Here is a 16,646-nt window from a genome sequence, read left to right as displayed (position 1 = left end):
ACTGCAAAAAAAAAGAATTTAGGCGTTGTTGAAAGGTGAAGGGGAGGGGGGAATTGAAGGACTTTCGATCATGCCTTGAGACTCCATTCCCTAATATTCCTAGTTAGCCCATGCGTTAAGTAAGTACGCCCTTCTCTTAAGTACTGAGTTCTCTGACTTCTATCGCGGGATTTTAAATCGTGGACTCTAAAGTCACTGCCAGATAACTACTCCCCCAGCCTAGCGAGTCCTGGCATATCTCCTTCCGGCACATCGATTAAACATTGGAAGAACGCGGCTTTCCCAAATTGCTGGGTTCCTTGTTCAAACTTTTCTCCTTAAGGAACGTCCCTGACCTTTAGTATTCCCGTTGCACTTTGACATAAATCACTTCAACTCACCCTAAGATCTCCGTAGGATAGGCAAGTCTAATGTTACCGTACCCATTCTGTAGTGGATGAGAGATAGACACCGAGAGGTTAATTTCGCCCAGGATTCGACTGCAGAACACAGTACCGTTAATTGTCAGCTTTATGGCTCTTGGCTCCAGAGCCCGGTGCATTTCCGCAGATAAAGCAAGTCATCCTTTTACTTTCGAGAAAATCTCTTCAAAACGCACAACCCTGATGGCAGACTATCTGGCCAATTGCAGCCCACGGCGGGCTTTTCAAATAGTGCTTCTGCCCAATCAGAGACGGGGAGCGTTCCTTGCGTTGAAAAAGTGTAAACAAAAGCGAAATTTTGGCTATTGCAGCTGAGGGCAAAACTGAAAATCTTTTTCAAAGGACACCAAAGAATCCACACTAAATTTGCATGACACTGCATAAATGCGTATACTAGAATATTTACGGAGGGCTTTTTAAGTTTTTACCCCGTTTTCCGCTCCCAAACCAACCCCCTACTCTCCCGAGAGAAACTAGACTACAGGCAAGTGCACCAGCTATTTCTCTGAAAGTGTAGGTGGCTCTGAAAAGAGCCTTTGGGTCATGTGTGGCAGCGGGCTGGCTCACTTGGAGCTGGTGTACTTGGTGACGGCCTTAGTGCCCTCGGACACGGCGTGCTTGGCCAGCTCCCCGGGCAGCAGCAGGCGCACGGCCGTCTGGATCTCCCTGGAGGTGATGGTCGAACGCTTGTTGTAATGCGCCAGGCGCGACGACTCACCCGCGATGCGCTCGAAAATGTCGTTGACAAACGAGTTCATAATGCCCATGGCTTTGGACGAGATGCCGGTGTCCGGGTGGACCTGCTTCAGCACTTTGTACACGTAGATAGAGTAGCTCTCCTTGCGGCTGCGCTTGCGCTTCTTCCCATCTTTCTTCTGGGCCTTGGTCACCGCTTTCTTGGACCCCTTCTTCGGAGCCGGGGCAGATTTAGCCGACTCAGGCATGATGAAAAAAATTACAAGATTCCCGAGAAGCAAAGAGAGAATAGTGAGTCGGTCGAGTCCTTTTTATTTACAAATCCATATGCAAATAAGGTTTGGTAAAGTTCTTCGTCGGATTGGCGAATATTAGTGATGACGTTTTTCAATATTGTCCAATCAGAACGCGCATTATTAGGAACTACATTTGTCTTGTTTAAAATGGGACAGCAACTCTGGCCAATGGAATAGCTTCTTTTTCGCGCGCAGATGCGGTTATAAATTGTGGGTTTTTCTTTCTCTTTAGTCTTTTTTGGCGTAGGTGCGTAAGCTTTGCACTATGTCTGGACGTGGCAAGCAAGGCGGCAAAGCTCGCGCCAAGGCCAAGACTCGCTCCTCGCGGGCCGGGCTCCAGTTTCCCGTAGGCCGAGTGCACCGCCTGCTCCGCAAAGGCAACTACGCCGAGCGGGTCGGGGCCGGCGCACCGGTGTATCTGGCCGCGGTGCTGGAGTACCTGACGGCCGAGATCCTGGAGCTGGCGGGCAACGCGGCCCGCGACAATAAGAAGACGCGCATCATCCCGCGCCACCTGCAGCTGGCCATCCGCAACGACGAGGAGCTCAACAAGCTGCTAGGCAAAGTCACCATCGCTCAGGGCGGCGTCCTGCCCAATATCCAGGCCGTGCTGCTGCCCAAGAAGACTGAGAGCCACCACAAGGCCAAGGGCAAGTAAGATCTGAATTAATACTCCAATCTCTAAGAACAAAGGCTCTTTTCAGAGCCACCCACAACTTATGTGGAAGAACTGAACACTGTCCTGAAACCTATCACGAATCCCTGGCTAAGTTTACAGTACTGTACGTTGAAATATGTAGTCCTATTGATTTGACCGAGCATGCGTTAACTCATCTGGTAAAAACTAGTTTGCAGTTTACTCTTGTAAAACCATGAAAGCGGCCGCATTTATTGTCCCCTCCCCAGGAACACATTTCCGGTGATTATTTGTTCCAGCAAATGTTAAATATTAAACCAATTTTGTCTTGTTTCTGGGTCTTTATCGTTAAAACCCGATGGTCCATTAGTTAACTAAAACTGCCCCTACTCGAAAGCTCCTTTCAGAGCTACTCCTATTTACAGGAAAACACCTAATCACTGATCAATGTAAATGTATCATTACTCCAGGCCTGCTTAAGTACACAGTTTACATATTAAAGTCCAATCAGCCATTTGATTGCATCAAAATCAATTAATGAAGTCACAGTCATTTACTAGTATTTAGTCAAGCACACATCAAGCTCCTCCTTCCCCACACCACGCTGGGCAAAGTTGTGTTCAGGAGGCCGGTGTGCCAGTCTGTTCCGAAACTTTATTTTAGGTCTTGGTACACTCATTAAAAATAGATCCTGATGCAATTATGAAATGTAACTACTATTTAGAGAGACTAACAAATACATTATTTTGCTGTAATTTCCCCCTACATTATCTGAAAAGGAAAAAAGACTCCAATGAAAAACTGCATTTCTTTTAGGACAGTTTAGGCGCTGACTTCCACAAATTCTGAACCAGACTCCTTTTTTGCTGGAGTCTTAACGTTTTGGTCGAAAACCATAAACTCAGGATGGAGTACGACCATAATTCTTTCCTGCGAAAATAGAAATCACAAAATAGTATGGACGACAAAACTTTTCAGAGGCGGTAAAAACCAAATGAGGATTGAATTAAAAGCCAATCAGGTTACTCCCGCAAAGTTCTGGCCAATCAGGATCGGATCATCTGTATAAAGTCTGGTCCTGGGAGCGCTCAGTTGTTTCTCTCGCGGCATTAGCACAGGAGCATGGCTAGGACCAAGCAGACAGCTCGCAAGTCCACCGGCGGCAAGGCGCCACGTAAGCAGCTGGCAACTAAGGCGGCTCGCAAGAGCGCGCCGGCCACGGGCGGCGTGAAGAAGCCGCACCGCTACCGGCCTGGCACGGTGGCCCTGCGCGAGATCCGCCGCTACCAGAAGTCCACGGAGCTGCTGATTCGCAAGCTGCCGTTCCAGCGCCTGGTGCGCGAGATCGCGCAGGACTTCAAGACCGACCTGCGCTTCCAGAGCTCGGCCGTGATGGCGCTGCAGGAGGCGTGCGAGGCCTACCTGGTGGGGCTCTTCGAGGACACCAACTTGTGTGCTATCCACGCCAAGCGTGTCACTATTATGCCCAAGGACATCCAGCTTGCGCGCCGCATCCGCGGGGAGAGGGCATAAACTGTCTTTTCTAATCCGCCTTGGGCGCATTTGCTTTCTTCCAAAGGCTCTTTTAAGAGCCACTTCTGTTCTCATTGAGAGTAGCTGTTATACTAGGGTGGGTATTTAGAAAATGCGGGAGAAGGGTTTCTTTCAGGAACTACATATTTGTCATGCAAAATGGGTATACAGAATACTTGCCAAGGCTACACGTGCCGTGTTCGTTTTGTTAGCTATCTAAAAGGACTTGCTGAACAGCAGCTTATAAGGGCAACAGTGTCTCCAGCAACAAGGTCACCTGGACCCTGAGTAATCAAAGATTTCACTAGAAGGAATCAGTCAACAAAAGAACTCTCAACCAAGTAAACTGGGATTCAGAGCATAAATACTAGCCAGTCCCTCCCCCACTTCGGATATAGTCGGGGTGCGGAGTTCTGGCTGACTGTTCTGTGATGTATTGGCAGTGCATGGAAGGACAAGCACTTTGCATGCCCTAATCAATTATTGATTTGAACTGTTCAGGGTCCCAGGAGGAGCAGAGTACATCTCGATTAAGCCAGACAATGTTGGTGGTTTGCCCGGGATCTAACAATAGTGGGCAGACTTCTAATGTACTAATTCAGTTTCTTTTATACAACTCCAAAAGGAAAGAATGAATCTGGCTGAAGCTACAGGGTGTTCAAACTAAGCATTTTTGTTCTCATGAGAACTGCATTTCTAGCTGTTTAGTAGTACCATCTGGTAACCCTACGGGATAAAGCTCTGAACTGTTTACTCTCCTTCACACCCATTCCAAGATTTGATACTGTAAAATTAACAAATTAACTTTTTTATTTGATAGCTTTCAGGAGCCTCCTAATGCAGATGTGCACGAGGAGCAATCCACAGGTACCGTGCATGCCATCAACATCTGGTGACTTCCCTGAGGCAGAAGCCACAGTGAGCCCGTTTGGGACAGTAATACCCCCCACACCACGTGTGGACTTCCCCGTGTCTCCTTATCCCTTACATGAGGTCACACTTACAAGTATGAAATACTAGCTCCAGGAGCTAGTCTCCCAACTCTGTGTGGACCTGTTTTAAAAGTCGAATTTTGCCCCTTTTTTCTCACCATATACATATAAGTCCAAAGATTTTTTCGTGTTCACTGTTGTTCCTCCAGAATAGAAAAAGCCTGACACGGGCAGGTGCTCATTAAACTCTAGTTGAATGAATGTATTGCTGATAAGCAACCTTGTAGACACAAGATAGCCTCAGTCGCTGAGTGCTTCCCACCTTCTGCATTACACATTTCATCACAGATTCTTTTTGAATTCTATGGGGAGTAGATATAATACTGATGACAACAATTATATAAAGCTTTATAGTTTCCAAAGTATTTTCACATGTCTTTTCATATGTGAACTTGGTAATAGCTCCCCAGGTTTAGATGAGGCACATATTAATCCTTCACTAGCTCTAGAAAAGTCTATCTTTTCTAAAGGTAGCCAAGTATTGGGAGGACAAAGCCAGGAAATCTGTTTGGGATTCTTTCAACAAACCCTGAAAGGGGATGAGATCTGGGTAAGCCTCCAATGACTAGGAAAATAAAGGAGGAGAAATCGTTTAAAAAAAAAAGAAAGAAAGAAAGAACTGGGCAGAAAAGCCTGATTTCTTTTAAGTGGAAAAGCAGAAGTTCTCCTCAGCAAGGACATCTGCTGGGATTTAGGAGTCTTTTGAGATCTGAACTTAAGATCTCAGAAGTGTACTATGGGTCAATGAGGACATGTTCTATTTGACGCCTAAATTTGATTGTAGAAAAGGTGGTTTTAGGAAATATCCAAAAATTCTTTGATAATCTTCCCTTCAAAAAATGGAAACTAGGGAATTCCCTGGCGGTCCAGCGATTAGGAGTCCACACTTTCACTGATGAGGGTGTGGGTTCGATCCCTGGTTGGGGAAATAAGATCCCGCAAGCCGCCCAGCGCGGCCAAGAAAAAAAAAAAAGGCATCTAATTCTTCTCCCCTTGAATGTGAGCTGGATTTAGAGACTAGTGTGGCATAAAGCCAAAGTGACAATAAGTACTTTGGAGACTAAGTCATAAAAGGTGCTGTGTTTCCTGCTTGCTCTGTCTCAGGTCACTTGCTGGGGATGGGGTGGGGGAGCCCCAGCCGCCATGTTGAGAAGATATTCAGGCAGCCCTGTGGAGACGCCGGCACGATAAGAAGCTGATGCATTCTCCAACAGTCAGTGGGCAACTACCAACAGCCGTGTGAGTGAGCCATCTCAGGCCCAGTCAAACCTCATGTAACTGCAGCCTCTGCTGACAGCTTGATTTTTCACTTCTTGGGAGACCCTGAACCTGAACCACCCAACTAAACTACTCTCTGATTCCTGACCTTCAGAAACTGTGTGAGAAAATACATTTGTTGTTTTAAGCTACTAACTTTTCTGGTAATTCACTACACAATAATAAATAACAGATGCAAGAGAAAAAACAAGAAGAGTTAGGAGTTATCTGACAGACTTCACTGGTCTAATACAAGGGAATAAATAAAATATAGTGGGCACATAAAAAGAGATTCTCTCTTTCTTCTGAGATCAAGAAACAAATAAATGGCAAAAATAAAAGCTGAACCCAAGAATCAGTCCATACCTGGGCACACCTGTGCCAGGATCTCCAACAGCATTTTCTAGCTTTATTTTAAAAAACAAACAACAACAACAAACAAACAAGCAAATCCAGAATAACCACCAAAACCAAAGGCAAAAAATCTGAGTACTATTTTAAAGCATGACTTGCAGAGTACCAGTGTCTTAGTCTGCTCAGGCTGCTGTAACAGAATACCATAGACTAGGTGTCTTATAAACAATAGAAATGTATTTCTCACAGTTCCGGAGACTGGGAAGTCGAAGATCAAGGTGCTGTCAGATTCAGTGTCTGGTAAGAGCCTACTTCCTAATTCATAGATGGCTATTTTCTCAGTGTGGAAGAGACAATGGGGTCTCTTTTATAGAGGCACTAATCGCATTCATGAGGGCCCTCCACTTATGACCTAAGCACCTCCCAATAACCCTACCTCCAAATACCCAATACCCTCACATTAGAGATTAGGTTTCAATATATGAATTCTGGGGGAACAGAAACATTCAGTCTATTGAAACCAGTCTGTTTTTAAAGATTAGAAGCTTAGGAACTGTGTTCTTAGCCTCTGTCCCTGTTGTAAACCCAAGAGGGCGAGGCAGTAGAGGACCCCTACCCCAAAGGACCCACACCTTCATTTTGATTCTTGTTTTTTCAGTATCCAACCCTGCAGATGCTAGTAAGTTGAAGTGAATGAAAGGGAATCAGAGTTTCCGGCAGCTATTGTCTGATATATTTCAGGCATGATAACTAGCTACATTAGGAGACACTTAGAAGGGACTATAAAGACCATGGTATTATAAAATTTTGGAAACAAGGTAGGACATTATACAAAACAAGGAGGGAGTGTTAGGCATGAAAAGCTGTGTATATTAGAGAATACATTTAGGTTTTGAGAGAGTTTCAGGAGAAAGTAAGGGGTTTCTTAAAGGTTTTTGCAAATTAAGGTTCTGACTTGGTAAAAGGCCAATCTATGTGGAGAAATAAGACTGTATGGAATGGAAGGAAAGATTTGAGAGGTTAAGTTCATGGAGTTGAAAAGACTCCAAATGGCTAGTGGTGTTTTGGATTAGTGTGTGTGTGTGTTTGGGGACAGGAGAAATGAGAATTAGGAAAGGTACTAGTTACTAGTCAGTAAACTAATTTTGAACGAAGAACAATTAAAGAACAATAAAAGAGAAAAAAATTAAAAACAAAAAGAAAAGTAAGAGATATAAACACAATCTACCAGCTAATTCCAAAGGTTTAATCAAAACAGAGAAAACAAAATCAAGTGTCAAGAAAATAAACGTGTGGCACATCAAATTGAAAATACAGTAATAATGAAAAGGATTGAGCCCAACACTGGGAACTAAGAACATTAAGAATTGTCAACCAGACAAGTGTGAATCAGTAGCAACCCTCAGAACATTGGAAAGGCAAGTATACCTACCTCATTTATTCATCTGATTGAAGGGGAAAGGAATTCTATGGACTGTAAAGCATTGCCAACATTTCTCTCAGAAAAGAATAGCTCTCCTAATGTGAGAAACAAACAAACAACTCCTAAATATTTATCCCAATTATTCAACAAGAATTTATCAGGCAATATCATTATTATTTGCTGAGAAAGACAAAAAGGAAGCCTTTGAACAGTACTTAATTTAAATAATTCTCAAACTCAATTTTTTAATTGAATTATATTTGATTTACAATTTTATGTAAGTTTCAGGTGTACAACAAGGTGATTCAAATATACCTATATATCTATGTACATACAGATATCTATCTTTTTCAGATTCTTTTCCATTATAGGTTATTAAAAGACTCAAACTTTTTAAGCTGAGAAATCTGCAGTTTGTTTCCTCCATGAAGGTCGGAGAAGAGACTTAACAAATTATTTTAACAAAGAGAATCACACCTTTGGGACACATAGATATGAATATAAATATTTCCAGGGCAAAGCATTGGCAAGGCAACTGTATTTGTAAATTAAAGGCATGGAGTTTTTGGGTGCACTTGATTTCTCAGTTCAACAAAGGAGAGAAACGAGGGGGGGAGGGGGCAGGGTGGTAATCCCTGAGAGGCATTTTTACTTGTTCATGGACTCACCAAAGGAAATTACAGGTAAAAGATTACCTTCCTTAAACAGCTTCCTGAAGTGTTTCTAAGTGAGATGAAGAAAATTTGAAAAAGCCAGTACTACCCCGCAAAATGTGGCAGCCAGTGAGGGAAGGGAAAGTAAGGTGATAGGATGAGTAAGGAAAAGGGGAGAGCACCGACGCTGAGAACGACAAAAAACCCCACCTGGAAGCTATCTATAATCAGGCGGCCAGCCACGAGGTTTCACAAAAGCTCCCAAATGCCTACAATCATCGCTCTTGAGATGCGCCATTCATTCCAGCAGCCACAAGTCGCTAAGAGATGGCAGAAAACAAAACAAAACAAAACAAAACGGACAGCAAGGCCTGACCAAACCAAAAGAAAGCTCTTCCAGGGGCGGGCGAGCGCAACATGATGTAGAAATTAGGCTGAGGGATTTTCATTAGGCGCCGGTTCTGACCAAGTAGTTTAAGCACCGCCCTTTCCAGTTTGCTGAAAACGTGGGCGGGGCTTCGGGTCTGGAACCTCCCTGAAGAGACGCAGCTGGCTTGAGCGGTTCCCAACCAGGTCCGATATACCACTATATAAAACACCGCCTTTGCGAATTGGAGCGTCGTGTTCGATTAGAATTGGTGAAGATGTCTGGTCGCGGTAAGGGTGGGAAGGGCCTGGGGAAAGGAGGTGCTAAGCGCCACCGCAAGGTTCTGCGTGATAACATCCAGGGCATTACCAAGCCGGCCATCCGACGCCTAGCTCGGCGTGGTGGGGTGAAGCGCATCTCCGGCCTCATCTATGAGGAGACCCGTGGGGTGCTAAAGGTGTTTCTGGAGAACGTGATCCGGGATGCCGTTACGTACACTGAGCACGCCAAGCGCAAGACTGTCACTGCTATGGACGTGGTCTACGCGCTCAAGCGCCAGGGACGCACTCTGTATGGCTTTGGCGGTTAGAGTTCCAAAGGCATCATAACGTCGCTTAAAGGCCCTTTTTAGGGCCACCCACGAAATCTGTTAAAGAGCTGTAGGCATTAATGTGCATTTTAAGTATTTTGGGGTAGTTGGGGGGGCTAAAAATTTGAAGTTGAGCTTAAGTTGCGTGTTGTCACAGTCCCCAAGCCCTCGTCAGCCTTTCCACCTACAGTGGCAAATTCTCTGATAACTCAGCTGCGTTGCCAGTTTTTACAGAGGTTTCGTGTAAGCTCGGGCTCATCTAACCTATGTCGACTGCGCTCGCACTCCCACGTCAAGGGCAAAGTAATGATACAGTATGGCGAGTAATGCCTAAAATACTATCATACCTTTTTTGCAGAAAAAGTTGGCCGACCCTCGTTTTAATAAGCTGAGAGGTTCTTAAGCACGCTGAAGTTTGAGACCACTGACATAGAACATGGCTGGATTTCGACTTTCAATGCCTCCGTTTATCATAAGCTGGTTGGTTCCCTTTTATGTTATTCAGTAAACTATTTTTGTCAAGAACCCAATCATGACATCTTGTACTGTATTTAAAATAGTGCAAGGCACTTTGAGATTCTCTAGATAGCACCTTAAGAATTTTGATGCATCCTGCAATCTTTTTTTTTTTTTTTGGCGGTACGCGGGCCTCTCAACGCCGCGGCCTCTCCCACCGCGGAGCACAGGCTCAGGAAGCGCAGGCCCAGCGGCCACGGTCCGCGGGACCCTCCCGGACCGGGGCACGAACCCGCGCCCCCCGCATCGGCAGGCGGACCACCAACCACCGCGCCACCAGGGAAGCCCATCTCGCAGTCTTTTAAAGCCAATAAGATACCTCCTCTGTACATTATCCTAATGACCGAAGTAGAAGCGGGAAAACGCTTCCTTTTCTTTGAGGAATAAGCCTAGAACCAATTCTGTGGGCGGGGAAGGGCGGGGCAGGCGAGGGAGGCAGCAGTCTATTGTCCAATCAAGACGCGAGGGTCCCTATATATATTGGGACGACTGGGTCCTGTTACTACTGTTAAAGTAATTGGCGTTGCTTGTGCATGGCTCGCACGAAGCAGACCGCTCGCAAGTCCACCGGCGGCAAGGCGCCACGTAAGCAGCTGGCCACCAAGGCGGCCCGCAAGAGCGCGCCGGCCACGGGCGGCGTGAAGAAGCCGCACCGCTACCGGCCCGGCACGGTGGCCCTGCGCGAGATCCGCCGCTATCAGAAGTCCACGGAGCTGCTGATCCGCAAGCTACCGTTCCAGCGCCTGGTGCGCGAGATCGCGCAGGACTTCAAGACCGACCTGCGCTTCCAGAGCTCGGCCGTGATGGCGCTGCAGGAGGCGTGCGAGGCCTACCTGGTGGGGCTCTTCGAGGACACCAACTTGTGTGCTATCCATGCTAAGCGCGTCACCATCATGCCCAAGGACATCCAGCTCGCCCGTCGCATCCGCGGGGAAAGAGCTTAAGTCTTACACCGCCTCCTATTATATATACCTCATCCGAAAAGGCTCTTTTCAGAGCCCCTCAACTGTCACCAAAAAGGAACTGTTCATTCTAGAGGATACATGTTATCCCCAAAAGAAAAATGACAGGAGAGTTTTGATGAAATAGCTGTTGTGGGCTCAATTGTTGCTGTGTCACTTCAGTGCTGCATATTTAGAGATTAAGCTGCAGACGGAGGTTACTGTATTCTGTGATCCTAGTCAGCCTATTGAGCTGTTTCTGGGGAAGCATACTTACAGTGATACAACCATTAAGCCTTTGGCTACACGAAGGGACTGAAGAAAAACTGGCCCATACCTTGCGAAAGTTTATTGGTTTCTGTGGATAATTGTGTAAATGGCAAATGAAGGGTTTTTTTGTTTGTTTTTGCCCGGTACCCTAGCTCCTTGACTTCCTGTTGCAGAAAGAAATACTGGTCGAGGTTCAAGCCTCACAGCTGCCATTTACTACTAGCTGTATAATCTTTGCCAAATTACTCATCTCTCTGGGACTCACCTAGAACAGCTGTAAAATGTAGCAGACGAATTGGTTTGTAGGTCATGCTTAGATTCGTTCCTGGCAGTTAAATGCTCAATGTTAGCTCTCTTTAGTATGCTTCTCTCCTGTAAAGCATGACTTCCCCGAACCTCTTCCCAAATTTTCTGAAAGTTTTGTGATTGAAAAAGTGGGAAATACTTGGTTGGAACATTTTCTTGTTAAGATCTCCTTTTTAGATCTCGATTTGCATAGTTCTGAAAGGCAGGCCTGTAGCAACACACCATGAACTGTGTCTGTGAGAAGGAATACAAAACAGCAAAAGAGCCAAATAGTAAATATTTTAGGTTTTGCAGGCAACATATAGTCTGTCACAGTTTTTTAAAAATACAATTTAAAAATAGAAAAACTCAGCTCGACGGCCATACAAAAATAGGCCACTGTCTAGATTTGGCCATAGTAGGCTATAGTTTCAACTCCAGGAGCTCCTGAAGAGATGAAGTGTATTGGCCTACAGTTTTTCACAGGGGAGAACTGTTGATTGCATGAGAGATCCTAATCATCACTCCATCCAGGCACAAAATCCTGTCCATGCCTCCCCCTCCCACCTCCCAATAAATAGCAAACTTCATCCTCCATTCCACTTCCTGGTTATTGCCTCAGTTCCCTTGGATGTTAATGTTTTCCTGAATTCTCTTAAACTTCTATAACCTCCAGTCCCTTAAGAGCCAGGCCACACTTATAGTCAGTGGCCAATTATTTCACTGGAAGATACAGGTCTATCTTCACTTAAACACACAAAAATATCCACACTGATGTCCTACAAAAGAGGGTGTTTTGACCGTGTAATTTGTTAAATGTTGATGGAGGTAAGGAGTTTGAGAGCATTGGGAAAAGCACCGTGAAAGAGGGACAAAGTCCCATGCCATCTAAACAGTTTGCACTTTCGAGGGCTACTGGAAGCCCTTGAATAATTTTTAGCAGGTTTCAGGGGTTTTTTCTAAAATACATTATCGGGGTTAAGCATTTTTCTTTGTTCTTATTTTATTGGTTTCGCTTAGGAATTAAAGAGAGAAAGCATCTCAATCAAAAACAAACCAAATTTGTTTGAATGAAGGTCATTGGATCCTGTAGCCAAAGCTATTTCTATTCCTCCTGGAAGAAGTCACTTTGGCAACAGAACTTTTCCTAGCGGCAAAATCCCATTCTCTAAAGACAGTGGCACGTGGAAACTCCTTGGGAGGCAGAACCGGTTTTTAAAGTAAGATCTATATGGTTAATTTGGGGCTGTAGGCAACCAGCTGTCCTGCGCCTGTGTTACTTGCCGCAGTTTGAAACAAAGTTTATGGCAAAACCACGGAACCTAGTGTCTTTCCTCTTGCAAAAATCAAAGGCCGAACTTAGGGACAAAACCTTTTAAAAAACGTTCACTTGGTACTTAGTAAAAATTTATTGCAACAATGCAACTAACTAGCTCGATGCCTCACGCCTGATGGACACATATGAAAAGCTGAAGGGATTTTTAAAAATATCTTTCATTAATTGCGCGTGATTCATAAAAACACAAACAAGTATGTGAACATGGAGGCTGTTTTCCTCCTTTGGAGCTTCAAAGAGTCAAATTCTGTACCACTGTTTTTAGCATTTAATCAAATTTTGGGACTAACAAACACAATTTGGGAGTCCAACCACGAGAGCCGGCTGCCTGAGGGCGGTGGATCGGACGCTCCACCAATCACAGGGCAGCACCGGCTTATATAAGCCCCGGGCCCGAGCAAGGTAGCATTGCAAAACTTGCTCTTTGGGTTTTGAATCTCTCTTCTTCTAGCAGTTTCTTCTGTCGCCATGTCGGAAACCGCTCCTGCTGAGACGGCTGCCCCGGCGCCGGTGGAGAAATCTCCTGCCAAGAAGAAGTCTACTAAGAAGTCCGCGAGCGGTGGCGCGGCTAAGCGCAAGGCGACCGGGCCCCCAGTTTCTGAGCTGATCACTAAGGCTGTGGCCGCCTCCAAAGAGCGCAATGGCCTTTCTTTGGCAGCGCTCAAGAAGACCCTGGCAGCTGGCGGCTACGACGTGGAGAAGAACAACAGTCGAATCAAGCTGGGTCTCAAGAGCCTGGTGAGCAAGGGTACCCTTGTGCAGACCAAGGGCACGGGTGCTTCCGGTTCCTTTAAGCTCAATAGGAAGGCGCCCACCGGGGAAGCCAAGCCGAAGGCCAAGAAGGCGGGGGCTGCTAAAGCGAAAAAACCCGCAGGGGCCACCCCTAAGAAGCCCAAAAAGGCTGCGGGAGCAAAGAAAGCAGTGAAGAAGACTCCCAAGAAGGCGAAGAAGCCCGCAGCCGCTGGCGTCAAAAAGGTGGCCAAGAGTCCCAAGAAAACCAAAGCCGCGGCAAAGCCGAAGAAGGCTGCCAAAAGCCCCGCTAAGCCTAAGGCAGTGAAGCCAAAAGCGGCGAAACCCAAAGCTGCCAAGCCTAAGGCAGCAAAACCCAAAGCTGCAAAGGCAAAGAAGGCGGCTCCAAAAAAGAAGTAGGAAGTTGGCGCTTAAGACGCAAACCCCAAAGGCTCTTTTCAGAGCCACCTAGAGATCTCTGAAAACAGCTGTGCACTGAGTAACATTATTCTCAGCCGCCCGCCAAGAAAAAATTGCTTGCCCTCTACTTCCACTAAACGTTTTCACCTTTGCTCCTGCTTGGAACTCAAAGCGAAAAACATACTCTTTTTAAAACACAACAAAGTTAGAAAATTTGACCTGCATCCAGGAACCTGCAAAATTGTCCACAAACATGTTAAATGTGAGTTGACCATTTTAAGACATTTTGGTTCCTGGGTGTTTAGCTACAAAGAACTTTTTAAAGTTAAAAAGCCCGCGTCACGTTCAGATAGGTCAACTGTTTCTGTTCAAATGGTAGACGTTTTTATTCCGGTTTATGCGCCACCTAATTCACTGCACACACATCTATTTTTAATATTGCAGGAATCAAGGCACAGAGCATAACTTCAGCACTGGCAGAGGTCGAGTTATATACTGCAAATAAGCCGAGAAAGTGTTTTGATTGTCCTCAGGGGCCCTTAAAGATACTTTGATTTTGCATCTTGACACTGCACTCACTTCCTTACCAAAGCTCTTGATATCTTCCTGACATTCCGAGGACATGACTAGGAGTCCGAAAAGTGGCTCAAACTGCTTGCCAAATTAATTACATGAAGTAACTTCTTTTCCCCAGGCAATAATGACAATGGAATTAAATGAAACTACTGTCCCAGCTCCTCCGCAGAAAAAGTAGGTGGCTCTGAAAAGAGCCTTTGGTTTCGAAGGCGTTGCTCTTGAGGCCTTACTTGCCCTTGGCCTTGTGGTGGCTCTCGGTCTTCTTGGGCAGCAGCACCGCCTGGATGTTGGGCAGGACGCCGCCCTGAGCGATGGTGACTTTGCCTAGCAGCTTGTTGAGCTCCTCGTCGTTGCGGATGGCCAGCTGCAGGTGGCGCGGGATGATGCGCGTCTTCTTGTTGTCGCGGGCCGCGTTGCCCGCCAGCTCCAGGATCTCGGCCGTCAGGTACTCCAACACCGCCGCCAAGTACACCGGAGCGCCGGCCCCGACACGCTCAGCGTAATTGCCCTTGCGGAGCAGGCGGTGCACTCGGCCCACGGGAAACTGGAGCCCGGCGCGAGAAGAGCGAGTCTTAGCCTTGGCGCGAACTTTGCCGCCTTGCTTGCCACGTCCAGACATAATGCAGTATTTTAAAGCCTACACCAGAAGCAACTAAGGTGAAAGAAGAAAATCGCACATTTTATAGCTGCAGCTGGGCGCGAAAAAGAAGCTATTCCATTGGGTAAAGTAGTAATTCCGTTTTAAAAGAGACGTGTCGGTCCTTTAAATGCGCGTTCTGATTGGACAAAGTTGTAATGACGTCATAAGCAGTGTTCGCCAATCAGACATAGGACTTTACTAAGTATCATTTGAATATACAGTTGTAAGTGAAACGGACTCGCCTCGCCCATTGCTCACTCTTTGTTTCTCGAGGATTTTGTTAACGCCACTTCACCATGCCTGAGCTTGCCAAGTCCGCTCCTGCCCCGAAGAAAGGCTCCAAGAAGGCGGTGACCAAGGCTCAGAAGAAAGACGGCAAGAAGCGCAAGCGCAGCCGCAAGGAGAGCTACTCCGTATACGTGTACAAAGTGCTGAAGCAGGTCCACCCGGACACCGGCATCTCGTCCAAGGCCATGGGCATCATGAACTCGTTCGTTAACGACATCTTCGAGCGCATCGCGGGCGAGGCGTCGCGCCTGGCGCATTACAACAAGCGCTCGACTATCACCTCCAGGGAGATCCAGACGGCCGTGCGCTTGCTGCTGCCCGGCGAGCTGGCCAAGCACGCCGTGTCTGAGGGCACCAAGGCTGTCACCAAGTACACCAGCTCCAAGTGAGCCACTGGCTGCAAAGCAGTTGATCAGGTTCCATCATATCCAAAGGCTCTTTTCAGAGCCATCCACGCTTTCCAAAGAGAACTGGCACTTAGTTTAAACAGCTTTAGAGGTAGACAAAAGCAATATTAATCTGAAGCCTTTAGTAAATGCTGCTTAATTTGTGCAACAAATTAGATTTTGGGTTTGTGGCATTTCAAATAAGATGATCTTGATAACAAGTTGTACATGTTACAGCCATCACCCAAAAAGAATTTTATTGTGCTTATTTCACTTACTGTCCAGCTCAGCTTTACTCTGAGGATCAATCTTAAAGTTAGTGGCTAGCAAATTTCAAATGCTCTTTAACTGAACGTTAACTTACCTTACATCATTTTTCAGCAGTCGTACACTTGCCATTCCATGCCCTGACCCTCACCATGCTTTATAAATATCACCCCAAAAAATGAATTAAAGGAAAACAAGCAGGTAGTATCCCCTTTAGATTTTTCATGTAATTTGATCCTACTGCATTCTTAAGTTTTAATGTTTCACCCCTTTTGGGAATGACATTTCTGTTTACTATTATTTTTACATCGTCAAATTTTTTAATTGGGAAAAAGAATTTAGAGTATCAGTTTCTTTTCTGAGTCAGTTCCACATTTCTTCTCACTCTGTTTCCTCTTTACCTTTTTTCCCCTTGTAATAAGGGAGAAACTCTAAATGAAAAGGCAATCTTTGAGACCTGAAGGATGGCATTTTTCTCCAAGGGGGAAGCGCAATCTCCCGGTGTTTAGGCCCGTATTTCAGAGCTAATTAGGCATTCTCAAGAATCAGTGTGGAAATATAAGTCCCAAGCATGCTACAGACTATCAGATATTAAGATGGTAAAACCCAACATCTTTACTGTTTTTCTAGATATTATTCAATCTTTTCCCATTAAAGGACAGGAGGCCTTGGGCTTCTGGGAATAGAAAGCACAAAATTGGGGCTGAACTTATGAGCTCAGGAACAAAGGAGAGTTAAGCCAAAACTGTAGACAAAAGCCAGTGATTGCCTTC

At 45.8% G+C, this 16,646-nt stretch overlaps 8 protein-coding genes across 8 annotated transcripts; 6 read left to right on the top strand and 2 right to left on the bottom strand.

The window, feature by feature from the left end:
* Positions 1-962: 962 nt before the first annotated feature.
* On the bottom strand, positions 963-1,422 carry LOC307192813 (histone H2B type 2-E-like). Its single transcript, XM_079934123.1, has one exon. The coding sequence runs from the start codon at positions 1,364-1,366 to the stop codon at positions 986-988; it is 381 nt and encodes a 126-aa protein (XP_079790249.1). The 5' UTR covers positions 1,367-1,422; the 3' UTR covers positions 963-985.
* Positions 1,423-1,573: 151 nt separating this feature from the next.
* On the top strand, positions 1,574-2,103 carry LOC307192745 (histone H2A type 1). Its single transcript, XM_079934028.1, has one exon. The coding sequence runs from the start codon at positions 1,680-1,682 to the stop codon at positions 2,070-2,072; it is 393 nt and encodes a 130-aa protein (XP_079790154.1). The 5' UTR covers positions 1,574-1,679; the 3' UTR covers positions 2,073-2,103.
* Positions 2,104-3,139: 1,036 nt separating this feature from the next.
* LOC307192529 (histone H3.1) lies at positions 3,140-3,686 on the top strand. The gene has a single exon (XM_079933508.1). It carries the CDS (start codon positions 3,174-3,176, stop codon positions 3,582-3,584), a length of 411 nt encoding a protein of 136 aa, XP_079789634.1. The 5' UTR covers positions 3,140-3,173; the 3' UTR covers positions 3,585-3,686.
* A 5,215-nt stretch (positions 3,687-8,901) lies between these two features.
* Positions 8,902-9,247, top strand: LOC307193383 (histone H4). Its single transcript, XM_079935286.1, has one exon. The coding sequence runs from the start codon at positions 8,908-8,910 to the stop codon at positions 9,217-9,219; it is 312 nt and encodes a 103-aa protein (XP_079791412.1). The 5' UTR covers positions 8,902-8,907; the 3' UTR covers positions 9,220-9,247.
* A 1,005-nt stretch (positions 9,248-10,252) lies between these two features.
* On the top strand, positions 10,253-10,715 carry LOC307193326 (histone H3.1). The gene has a single exon (XM_079935151.1). The coding sequence runs from the start codon at positions 10,269-10,271 to the stop codon at positions 10,677-10,679; it is 411 nt and encodes a 136-aa protein (XP_079791277.1). The 5' UTR covers positions 10,253-10,268; the 3' UTR covers positions 10,680-10,715.
* Positions 10,716-13,000: 2,285 nt separating this feature from the next.
* On the top strand, positions 13,001-13,741 carry H1-5 (H1.5 linker histone, cluster member). Its single transcript, XM_079934831.1, has one exon. The coding sequence runs from the start codon at positions 13,036-13,038 to the stop codon at positions 13,714-13,716; it is 681 nt and encodes a 226-aa protein (XP_079790957.1). The 5' UTR covers positions 13,001-13,035; the 3' UTR covers positions 13,717-13,741.
* Positions 13,742-14,497: 756 nt separating this feature from the next.
* LOC307192286 (histone H2A type 1-like) lies at positions 14,498-14,991 on the bottom strand. The gene has a single exon (XM_079933048.1). It carries the CDS (start codon positions 14,909-14,911, stop codon positions 14,519-14,521), a length of 393 nt encoding a protein of 130 aa, XP_079789174.1. The 5' UTR covers positions 14,912-14,991; the 3' UTR covers positions 14,498-14,518.
* Positions 14,992-14,994: 3 nt separating this feature from the next.
* LOC307192287 (histone H2B type 1-L) lies at positions 14,995-15,632 on the top strand. The gene has a single exon (XM_079933049.1). The coding sequence runs from the start codon at positions 15,229-15,231 to the stop codon at positions 15,607-15,609; it is 381 nt and encodes a 126-aa protein (XP_079789175.1). The 5' UTR covers positions 14,995-15,228; the 3' UTR covers positions 15,610-15,632.
* The last annotated feature ends 1,014 nt before the right edge of the window (positions 15,633-16,646 follow it).

This window comes from Stenella coeruleoalba, assembly GCF_951394435.1.
Source record: "Stenella coeruleoalba genome assembly, chromosome: 10".
In the NCBI taxonomy this organism is placed as follows: Eukaryota; Metazoa; Chordata; class Mammalia; order Artiodactyla; family Delphinidae; genus Stenella; species Stenella coeruleoalba.
The sequence above is the reverse complement of the archived record's forward strand: the minus strand, read 5'-3'. Positions and strand labels throughout refer to the sequence as shown.